Below are 11,958 nucleotides of genomic sequence, written 5' to 3' on the forward strand. Positions count from 1 at the left end.
AGAAAACCAATTTCTGAGGGGAAAAAAAAAAAAAAATTAACCCTATCCGGGTCTCTGCAGAACCCAGAGAATGTTTTCGTACAATTGAAAAATTCTACGTGCTTCATAATTGATCTTTTGATACAAAATGACCTGTTAAATTTGCAATTTGTAGTTCTCGGTGTTGAGGCTGATTGGACCGGTTAGGAAGAGTCTTCAAATCTTGAATTGAATTCCACGAGGGATTATTTGTCTTTTGAATTAGTTTTGCCTCATTGCCAATTTGATTCTGATTGCTGTGCCTTAAACATCTCTGAGAAGGGGATGTCTTCACTTGCCCCACACTTTTGACCTTAATTTAAACCAGCCTCAATTTCCTTACCTGGGGCAGAGTCATGACACCTGTCTCACCACCCAGGGGGCCTCTCATGCAGCCCCCACACTTACGAAGCGAGAGGAGTTGTTGTTCCTGGTGGTCTTGGCGTTCCCGAAGGCCTCCAGCACAGGGTTTGCCTGGATGATTTGATCCTCCAGAGACCCCTGACACAGAAAGAAACCCAAAGTTAGTTGAGTTGGCCGCTGCCTGGGAGACCAGGGCTGAGGGACTGGGCTCGCAAATGACAGTGGCTCATGTGCTGGGAACCCAGGAGGATAATGGCCTTGGGGCGGCCAGAAAATCAGGGCCAGAGGGGCTGCATGTAGTAACCTGGGAGGAGGGCCACTGCCTGACAGCGTCTGTCCCTCTGTGGCTCCATGACACTGGGACAGGCACCTGGGGACATGGGCAGCCACTTGGACTTGATCCCTAGCTACTGTTTCCTCACTTTGCTGTTGGCAGAGAGCCCTCTGAGCAAGTCTGAAACCCCTCCCTACACATCCCCCCACCTCTTTTTTGAGACAGGGTTTTGCTCTGTTGCCCAGGCTAGAGTGCAGTGGTGCTATCTGGGCTCACTGCAGCCTCCAACTCCTGGTCTTAAGTGATCTTCCCACTTCAACCTCCTGAGTAGCTGGGACTACGCACGTGCCACCACTCCCAGCTACTTTTTAAAGTTTTTCGTAGAGATGGTGTCTTGCTATGTTGCCCAGGTTGGTCTCGAACTCCTGGACTCAAGCGACCCTCCCACCTCAGCCTCCCAGAGTACTGGAATTATAGGCATGAGCCACTGTGCCTGGCCTCTGTCGGCCTTTTACAGTTGCCTTAGCTGGCTGCCCAGCTAAGGCTCTTTGTGCCCCTGGGGCAGCCAGGGCCTGCAGAAGCCACTTAACAGGCAGCGAACTTTCCTGTTTCTCCTCTGCCAAGTACAAGGGGCTCTGCTACCCATCCTTCCGGAAGCAGACATGGCCTGGGGCAGCAGAACAAGTCCTCGGGGAGAAGACCCTGATTTATGGCCACCTTCTCCCTGTGTGACCCCATCCAAGTCACTTTGCTGTAAGCCTCAGTCTCCTCGTCTATAAAATGGCCCTAAGCTGTGAGCAGCTGTGAAGATTGAAGGGTTGCCACTGTGTGTCACAGAAGCCTGAAGACGGGGGAAATAGACCCTGGGCCCACCCAGTCAACTCTACCTTCTTATCTGTGGTCTGTTTGCCAGTTCCTCCGATGTTGGCAAAGTACTGGATGACCTTCTTCGTGTTCTCAGTCTTACCAGCACCAGATTCTCCGCTGCAGGTGGAAAAAAAGAGCAGACAAGAGAGCGGGAAGAGGGGGCGGTCAGCCGCAGAGAAAAGAAGCAAGAGCAGCCTGGCCAACAAGGTGAGACCCCATCTCTACTAAAAATACAAAAGTTAACCAGGCACAGAGGCTCATGCCTATAATCCTAGCACTTCGGGAGGCCGAGGTGGGAGGATCACCTGAGGTCAGGAGTTCGAGACCAGCTTGGCCAGCATGGTGAAGCCCCGTCTCTATTAAAAATACAAAAATTAGCCAGGCATGGTGGCACATGCCTGTAATCCCAGTTACTCGGGAGGCTGAGGCAGGAGAATTGCTTGAACCCAGGAGGCAGAGCTTGCAGAGTTGAGATCGTGCCACTGCACTCCAACCTAGGCCACAGAGTGAGATTCCATCTCAAAGAAAGGAAAAGAAAAGTGCTCTTTTTTTCTTCTTTCTTTCTTTCTTTCTTTCTTTCTTTCTTTCTTTTCTTTCTTTCTTTCTTTTCTTCTTTCTTTTCTTCTTTTCTTTCTTTCTTTCTTTTCTTTTCTTTCTTCTTCTTTCTTTTCTTTCTTTCTTTCTCTTCTCTCTCTCTCTCTCTCTCTCTCTCTCTCCTCTTTTTTTTTTTGAGAGAGGCTTTTGCTGTGTCATCTAGGCTGTAGTGCAGTGGTGTGATCATAGCTCACTGCAGCCTCAACCTCCTGAGCTCAAGCAATCCTCCTGTCTCAGCCTCCTGAGTAGCTGGGACTACAGGTGTGCACCACCACACTGGCTAATTTTTTGTGGAGATGGGGTCTCACTATGTTGAACAGGCTGGTCTCAAACTCCTGGGTTCAAACGATCCTCCTGCCTCAGCCTCCCAAAACCCTGGGATTACAGGTGTGAGCCACCACACCTGGCCTCAAAGGTACACATTTCGTTCACATTTCACCCTCTAGCTAGGACAGACAGGCAGGTGGGGAGGTCCAGGAGACAGGGAGGCCACCCCATCAGTTTAGCAGGTGCAGCCTCACCCGCCCTGCTAAGCCCACTCACTGCCTGCAGAGTTCCAAACAAAGTCCCACAATAAATTCTAGGAAGGCTTAATTATATGTGTAAGACACAGATCTAATTATATGTGTATAGACTGAGAAAGGGAAGAGACACTTACGTGATTAGCATGGACTGATTTTCACGATCTGTAGGGAAGAAAACAAGAAACAGGAAGGTGTAATTAGGAAACATTTAGAAACTAGGCATTCAACAATGCCCCAGCCAGTCAGGGCTTCCCCAGATTCCAACTGGCTTAGACTGTGGCCTTGGCTACACTTGGAGGCCAAAATCCAGGATCCTGTGGGATCTGTGGCCCCGTGCCCATCCCTGCAGTGTTCACACTTGCAGAAAGGATCAGGAATTCATCAGCCACTCTTTCTACCAGCCCAGAGTTGCCATAAAGCTACCCAGCCCTAAGCAACATAAAGAGAAATGAGGACAAAAATCACAGAGGGCTGGACAGCATGACTCACGCCTGTAATCCCAGCATTTTGGGAAGCTGAGGCTGGAGCCTAAGAGTTCAAGACCTGCCTGGGCGAGATGGTGAAATCCGTCTCTACAAAAAATTAAAAAAATTATCTGGGCATAGTGGAGCATGCCTACAGTCTCGGCTACTCAGGAAGCTGAAGCAGGAGGATTGCTTGAGCCCAGAAGTTCTAGACTGCGGTGAGCTAAGATTGCACCACTGTACTCCAGCCTGGGCAACAGAGACCCCGTCTCTTAAATACAAATCACGGCCGGGGCACGGTGGCTCACGCCTGTAAACCAGCATTTTGGGAGGCTGAGATGGGTGGATCACCTGAGGTCAGGAGTTCAGGAGCGCCTGGCCAACATGTTGAAACCCCATCTCTACTAATAATATAAAAATTAGCTGGGCATGGTGGCACATGCCTGTAATCCCAGCTACTTGGACGGCAGAGGCAGGAGAATTGCTTCAACTCAGGAGGTGGAGGTTTGCAGTGAGCTATTGCACCATTGCACTCCATCTTGGGCGACAAGAGTGAAACTCCATCTCAAAAAAAAAGAAAAAAAGAAAAAAAATCACATACAGGAATCACTATAATATGCAGCAAGGATCATACAGGTAATGGTTAAGAGCATTAACTTGAGCTCTGAGCAAGTTACTTACCTACTTACCTTGGTATCCCATGGGTTTGTGAAGCTTAAATGAGATAAGGTGTGAGGTAGGGCTGGTGCCTAGCAAGTGCCCAGCACACTCACTGAGCCCTGGCACCTGGTAGCAGTAGCTGCTGCTCAACATTTAGCAAAGAACTTCAACTGGTGGTGCAGAGTCAGGGTTAGGATGGGGTATCACAAAGTCTTAATGCGCCTGGAGCCACAATGGCAAAGGAAGGCTTGTCTCCCAAACCCCTGCCCCAGCAGAGCCCATCCTGACGCACCCATGAGCATGTCGTGGTAGGCGTTGTCAGAGATGGAGAAGAGGTGAGGTGGCATCTCTGTGCGCTTCTTGCCCTTGTACATGTTGGCCACACGGGCCCCGTAGATGGGCAGCCACTTGTAGGGGTTGACTGTCACGCAGAACAAGCCCGAGTAGGTCTGGTGGGAGGGAGGGAAGATGGTCAGCTGGTTCTTCCTCCTGGTACCCTTTTCCCCCAGTGAAGTTCCTTTCAGGCCCCAGTTTATCAAAGAGCAAGCTGTGAAGAAGGTAAGCTTTCTCGGGGTGTGGTGGCTCATGCCTGTAATCCCAACACTTTGGGAGGCTGAGGCGGGTGGATCACCTGGGGTCAGACCAGCCTGACCAACATGGTAAAACCCTGTCTCTACCAAAAATACAAAACAATTAGCTGGGAGTGGTGGTGCGCATCTGTAATCCCAGCTACTCGGGAGGCTGAGGCAGGAGAATCGCTTGAACCTGGGAGGCAGAGGTTGCAGTGAGCCAAGATCATGCCACTGCACTCCAGCCTGGCGACAGAGTGAGACTCCGTCTCAAAAACAACAAAACTCAGCCTTCTGGAGGCAAAATCTTTTGAGTATCTGAGTCTGTTTTCATTAAGCTAAATGAGGCTTATCTTTAATATATATTTGTTTTTGTTTTCTTTTGGTTTAATTACAGACACTCCTCAACTTAAGATGGGGTCACATCTAGATAAACCCATCATATGTTGAAAATATTGTATTGGAAGTTGATTTATGATATTTTCAACATATGATGGGTTTGATCATAAATCGAGGAGTGCATTGAATGTGTATTGCTTTTGCCCCATCATAAAGTCGAAAATCATTAACTTGAACCATTGTAAGTTGGGGTCCATCTGTATTTGAATAGGTAACACTGTCACTGTGGCAACATATATATACTGCAAAATATACCACTTGCTCCCTGTCCACCCCTACCCTCACCACAGGTAAATGCTGGGCTAGTTTCTTTTGCTCCCTTCCATATATATATATATTTTTATCTATATGTATTTTGTAGACGGAGTCTCATTCTGTCACCCAGGCTGGAGTACAATGGTGCCATCTGGGTTCACTGCAACCTCTGCCTCCCGGATTCAAGTGATTCTCCTGCCTCAGCCTCTTGAGTAGCTGGGACTACAGGTGCACACCACCACACCAGGCTAATTTTTGTACTTTTAGTAGAGATGGGATTTCGCCATATTGGCCAGGCTGGTCACAAACTCCTGACCTCAAGGGATCCACCCACCTTGGCCTGCCAAAGTGCTGAGATTACAGGCGTGAGCCACTGCGCCCAGCCTATAGTACTGTTTTATATCTTGCTTTGCGCCACTTAATATATCTGGCTTTCCATGAGAGTCCATTGAGACATGTCTGGGGTGATTCAAAAGCTGTGGAATCTTCACTGTGTGGATTCAGCTCCCTACTTGTGGCAGCTGGGTTTGACCACCTGTCTTTTTCTTTCTTTTTCTTTTTCTTTCTTTTCTTTTTTTTTTTCAGAGACAGAGGCTTGCTCTGTTTCTCAGGCTGGAGTGCAGTGGTACGATCATAGCTCACTGCAGCCTTGACCTTGACCTCCTGGCTCAAGTGATTCTTCCACCTCAAACATCCCAAGTAGCTGGGACTACAGGCATGTGCCCACTAAGCCTGGATAATTAAAAAGTTTTTTTTGTAGAGATGGGAGTCTTACTGTGTTGCTCAGGCTTGTCATGAACTCCTGTCCTCAAACAATCCACCCCACGCTGGCCTCCCCAAAGTGCTGGGATTACAGGCATGAGCACTGCACCCAGCCTTGACCTCTCTTTAAAAAGAGACCCCCAACTTTCTTTTCACTCCAGATTGCAGTTTTGTAGGAAACACTCTGTTTAAAAAAAAAAGAACAGAAAGGCCAGGCGCAGTGGCTCATGCCTGTAATCCCAGCACTTTGGGAGGCTGACGCAGGCAGATCACGAGGGTCAGGAGTTCGAGACGAGCGTGACCAACATGGTGAACCCTGTGTCTACTAAAAATACAAAAAATTAGCTGGGCATGGTAGAGCATGTTTGTAATGCCAGCTACTAACAGGGCTGAGGCAGGAGAATCGCCTGAACCTGGGAAGTGGAGGTTGCAATGAGCTGAGACTGCGCCATTGCACTCCAGCCTGGGCGACAGAGAGTGAGACTGCATCTCAAACAACAAACAAACAAACAAACAACAAAACCCCAGAAAACCAATTACATCATTAAATAAATGAAGAGCAGGAAGAATAAGTGAAGATGGGAAATGGCCAAATCTATGAATCTTAAATTTCCCTTCTCCTTGCTGGACAGTCACATTGACCTCTAAACCTTCCACCAAATACTTGGTTTCAGTTCAACTTTTAAACCCTTCCATTTTGAACCAAGTAAGAATAACTGCTCCCCATCCACCCCTCTCCCTGCCACCACCTTCTCCTTAGCATGACTGGGATTATGTTGAATTTTCGAAAGGAAACTTATTAAGTAGAGAACTGATCCGCAAGAAAAACGACAAAGAGATGATGAAGGAAACCCAGTGGAACAGCTGAGAGTATGACACATGGTGTCTCATCCCGGGACGCCAGCCATGGAATCACTCTTCCCCTCCAGCCTTGTCTCAGCTGTGGGGTGGGGGCAGACAGCAGCTGGAAGCCAGTTACCTCCCTGCTGTGGTCAGGAGGAATTGAGAGAGAGAAGCAGCTGGGATCATGGGAGCAGCCCTTGCCAGCTAGAGTTGTTGCACTAGTGGCTCTATCAAGGCGCTTTAATGTAGGAGGGGACTCCCTGCCCTGGTCTCTCAGGCTATATTCCACAGAGCCTGCAGGTCCCTTAGCCCAAAGTCATGATGTGGTCACCCAGGAGGAACAAGGGCTTGCATGCAGAACAGCCCCAGGTAAGCCCTGGCCCTGAGCTTGACCTTTGAGCCTGCATCTTGACATTCTCAGCCCAGGCTCCAGGCTCCAGGCTCAGCCAGGAGTGGGTTGTGGCTCTTTCTCGCTCTCTTTTTTTTTGAGATGGAGTCTCCCTCGGTTGCCCAGGCTGGAGTGCAGTGGCACGATCTTGGCTCACTGCAAGCTCTGCCTCCCGGGGTTCCCACCATTCTCCTGCCTCAGCCTCCTGAGTAGCTGGGACTACAGGCGTCTGCCACCACCCCCGGCTAATTTTTTTTTGTATTTTTAGTAGAGACGGGGTTTCCACCGTGTTAGCCAGGATGGTCTCAATCTCCTGACCTCTTGATCCACCTGCCTCGGTCTCCCAAAGTGCTGGGATTACAGGCGTGAGCCACCGCGCCTGGCCGGGTATGGCTCTTTCTAGACCTGGGGTCCAAGGATGCCCTGCTAACCTCCAGACTTAGCAAATATCTTCAAGAGCTTTTCAGAGAACTTCCAGCACCACCTGGGTCTATGGTGCTGCTGGGGCCTGAATCTAGAACCACAGTAGTATTAAGCAGGATGAATCTGGGGCCACAGAAGCCCTCTTGGCTATAACCATACACCCAGGGAGGGAGAACCCCCGGCAGGCCCTTACCTGGGAATCAGGCTGCACCTTACCTATTCCTACCAGATAAGCCTCTTTCCTTTTTAGTAAAGACATCTAGAGAGGCAAACACCCACACATCCTTAGACAACCCATTTTGGGAGTTAAGCTGCAAACACCTTCAGAAAATCATCTTTCTGTCTTAAGATTCCAAGATGCTCAGAGGACTGATTGTAACTCACTCTGGTCATTATGTCAGACAAAGTGAAACTGAACTTCTTCAAGGATGCAGTCTGTTGTCCTTCCTAAGTGCCTCAGGCTACAGTTACATCACATTTCCTCCATGTTTGTTGGATGGATGGGTGGATGAGTGTTTTGATGAATGATTGAATGGATGGATGGATATTTGGATATTTGGTGGGGTGGATGAGTGGATGGATGGATGGATGGATGGATGGATGGATGGATGGATGTTTGGTTGATGGATGGAGGGATGGATGTTTGGGTAGGTGGATGACTGTTTGGATGTTTGGATTGATGGATAGATGTTTGGATGGATGGATAGATGTATGGATGTTTGGCTAGGTGGATGAATGTTTGGATGTTCGGGTTGATGGATAGATGTTTGGATGGATGGGTAGATATTTGGATGGATGGATGGGTGTTTGGATGGATGAATGTTTGGATGGGTGAATGTTTGGATGGATGTATGGATGGATGAATGGATAGATGGGTGAATGGATTAGATGGATGGATGGACTTCTAATAATGGCCCATGAAGTCCTAGGGGAAAAATGATGTTTTGATTTGAGAGTTTGAGGAAGAGGAGTGGAGCCTGAGGAGGAAGATTTTTGGGTGACAGCCTTAGCAAAATGTGTTTCAGCTGCTCATGGAGATGGTGCCATTACTGAGATGCCGAGGCTTGGGTGGAAATTCTAACATGTCAGAATGTGGTCCCTGTGCCTTTGTCTAAGTCATAATGTTGTATTGGGAGCTGGGCAGGGTGGAAGTAGCCACCCCCCTCCTCATCAAAAGAAGAGCAGAAGATCTGCAGTCACTCCTTCCTCCCCGTGCTCACCCCATCCCCGGAACTCACGTAGATCCTCATGTTGGTGTAGCGTTGGCGCAGATTGTCTAGGACACTGGCCTCATTCAGGAAGGTCATGTCTGCCATGTCGCTGGCCTGGTAGAATTTGGGTGGGTTCATCTGCTGGATATCATCCTTCTTCACAGTGAGTGTCTGGGGGAGGGTCAAGACACAGCAGCACAGGCATCAGGAAATAGTCATGATGCCCCCAGGCATGGGGCATCTGGCCCAGGTCACCATACACCCTCTGGAGTCCCAGAAGGAGATGGAGTGGAGCATCCAGTGGACCCAAGTCCTGGTCCAGCCACATCCCCCTGTGTGTCCTGGGATGGGGAGGCACTTCTGAGGCCAATGCAGCTTCAACTGCCTCCTCTCTGATGTTGAAATGACAGTAGTCTCCTTGGCAGGTTACTGGGAGAATTATATGAACGGAAGTGAATCAGGTAGAAATACCTATAAACTATGACATTCCCTCCCTATGTTACAGAGACCTCTGGGCTGTGCTTCTTTTCCAGCCAATCCATCCTGATAGATGATCAGAGCTACTCTTTGATCCCATGAACACTTTGCAAAGATGTGACTCTTGGCTCTCTGCCTTGAGAGTTAGCGGTGATTTTGAAATAGCAATGAGCTTTTCCATTTCACTTTTTTTTTTAAAAAAAGACTAAGTGCAGTAATGAGAAGGGTGGGTGGAAGAGTGGAACAAGGATTTTGATCTGTAACTGACCATGAACAATTAATTGAGATAACTCACTACTTCAGACAAGCCAAACTTCTTCATTTTTAAATTTTTAATTTAATTTTATTTTTGAGACATAATCTTGCTCTGTTGCCCAGGCTGGAGTGCAGTGGTACAATCATAGCTCACTGCAGCTTCGATCTCTTGGGCTCAGTCATCCTCCTGCCTCAGCCTCCCGATTAGCTGGGACTACAGTGCACACCACCACGCCTGGCTAATTTTTTAATTTTTTTTTGTTCTAGAGACAAGGTCCTTGCTATGTTGCCTATGCTGGTCTTAAACTCTTGGCCTCCAATGATCCTCCCATCCTCGCCCCCAAAAGTGTTACAGGTGTGAGCCACCACATGTAGCCACTGTTCCATTTGAAAAAAAGACATTCCCTTGCTCCCTGCAAGCCACCTTCAAGGATAAATCGAAAGCAAGCAAGAAGAGAAGAAAAAAAAGAAAACAGCAATGAGCGTTCATCAGTAGGTTGTTTGCGCTCGTGCCACATGGGCAGATCTCTTCCCCATGCTCGCACCCCCAATTTCTTCATCTCCAAATGAAGACTAGGCCGGGTGCAGTGGCTCATGCCTGTAATCTCAGCACTTTGGGAGGCCAGGTGGGTGGACCACTTGAGGTCAAGATTTCGAGACAGCCTGGCCAACATGGTGAAACCCTGTCTCTACTAAAAATACAAAAATTAGCTTGGGCGTGGTAGCGCACACTGTAATCCCAGCTACTTGGGAGGACGGAGGCAGGAGAATTGTTTTGAACCCAGGGGGCGGGAGTTGCAGTGAGCTGAGATCATGCCGCTGCACTCCAGCCTGGGTGACAGAGCAAGAAAAAAACAAAAAAACAAAAACTAGCGCCAGCTCTTAAGAAGCTCCAGCATAGGCCGGGCGCGGTGGCTCAAGCCTGTAATCCCAGCACTTTGGGAAGCCGAGACGGGCGGATCACGAGGTCAGAAGATCGAGACCATCCTGGCTAACATGGTGAAACCCCGTCTCTACTAAAAAATACAAAAAACTAGCCGGGTGAGGTGGTGGGCGCCTGTAGTCCCAGCTACTCGGGAGGCTGAGGCAGGAGAATGGCGTAAACCCGGGAGGCGGAGCTTGCAGTGAGCTGAGATCTGGCCACTGCACTCCAGCCCGGGCGACAGAGCGAGACTCCATCTCAAAAAAAAAAAAAAAAAAAAAAAAAGAAGCTCCAGCATCTGGGATCAAAGCTGAAGACACACGAGCTGGAAAACAAATATCTTTTGGCTGCCTGCAGCCTTAGATGTGAGGCCTGAATCCATACTGGGATTTCTGGGACTTTTAATAATTTATTAGTACAATAGGCAGATAATTTGAAATCTGACAGTTCTGGAAAATCCACCCCCACTCCCTGTAATGGTTACCACACCCTTAGTAAATCAAGCTGTTTTTTGTTTGTTTTTGTTTTTCTGAGACAGAGTCTCACTCTGTCACTCATGCTGAAGTGCAGTGGCATGATCTCAGCTCACTGCAACTTCCGCCTCCTGGGTTCAAGCAATTCTCCTGCCTCAGCCTCCCGAGTAGCTGGGATTACAGGTGCAGGCCACCATGCCCGACTAATTTTTGTATTTTTGGTAGAGATGGGGTTTCACCATGTTGGCCAGGCTGGTCTGAAACTCCTGACCTCAGGTGATCCTCCCTGCCCGGCCTCCCGAAGTGGTGAGATTACAGGCATGAGCCACTGTGCCTGGCCTCAAGCTGGGTTTTATTCTGAATTCATTTCCAGGGATTTCCAGATCTCTGGTCCTCGTCCACGTGCAGACACTTCACTTTCAGCAGAGGAATGGAGAACTTGGCCTTTATTTTAGGAGCCAGGGAAGCCAGCGTCACAGGCTCCATCTTTTCTGCTCCAAACCTGGCTGGCCAGCCCTGTCTGCTGCAGATACTCAAGGAAATTGTGTTGTCCTTAAGTGTGCATCCAAACTTGGATGCACTCTGGGTCTCCACTATCATCACCCATCATTTCTCACGACACTGCAGCACTCTCCTCTCCAAAACTATGTTTCTCCTGGTAATCAAGCTGACTTTCATTCACACCCGTTATAGCCTCATCTTTTCACCACTGCTCCTTTCAAAGGCGAGCACAGATAAAAATACAGCTCCAGTTCCGATCACTGAGGTCTCTGGCTTCCTTGTTTTTTTGAGACAAGGTTTCTCTCTGTCACCCAGGCTGGAGTGCAGCAGTGCAATCCTAGTTCACTGCAGCCTCAACTTCCTGGGCTCAAGCGATCCTCCTCACTCAGCCTCCCAAGTAACTGGGAGTACAGGGATGCACCACCACACCTGGCTAATTTTTTGTAGAAAGGGGGCCTCATTATGTTGCCCAGGCTGGTCTCAAACACCTAGCCTCAAGCAATCTGCCTGTATCGGTCTCCCAAAGTGCTGGGATTACGGGCTTGAGCCACCGTGCCTGGTCTCTGACTTCTTTTTTTTTTTTGAGACGGAGTCTCGCTGTGTCACCCAGGCTGGAGTGCAGTGGCCAGATCTCAGCTCACTGCAAGCTCCGCCTCCCGGGTTCCCGCCATTCTCCCGCCTCAGCCTCCGAGTAGCTGGGACTACAGGCGCCGCCA

The 11,958-nt window shown here is 49.0% G+C and overlaps 1 protein-coding gene across 1 annotated transcript; it reads right to left on the bottom strand.

Annotated features, from left to right (window-relative positions):
- Positions 1-426: 426 nt before the first annotated feature.
- LOC115896056 (myosin-16-like) lies at positions 427-8,785 on the bottom strand (the record flags this gene model as incomplete). The annotated part of the gene is made up of 5 exons (XM_030926522.1): positions 427-519; positions 1,543-1,639; positions 2,775-2,802; positions 4,057-4,213; positions 8,642-8,785. Coding segments are annotated over 5 exons (519 nt in total), but the record flags the coding sequence as incomplete, so codon positions are not given.
- Between the last annotated feature and the right edge of the window lie 3,173 nt (positions 8,786-11,958).

The sequence above is a fragment of the Rhinopithecus roxellana genome, unplaced genomic scaffold, assembly GCF_007565055.1.
Source record: "Rhinopithecus roxellana isolate Shanxi Qingling unplaced genomic scaffold, ASM756505v1 contig4639, whole genome shotgun sequence".
Lineage (NCBI taxonomy): Eukaryota > Metazoa > Chordata > Mammalia > Primates > Cercopithecidae > Rhinopithecus > Rhinopithecus roxellana.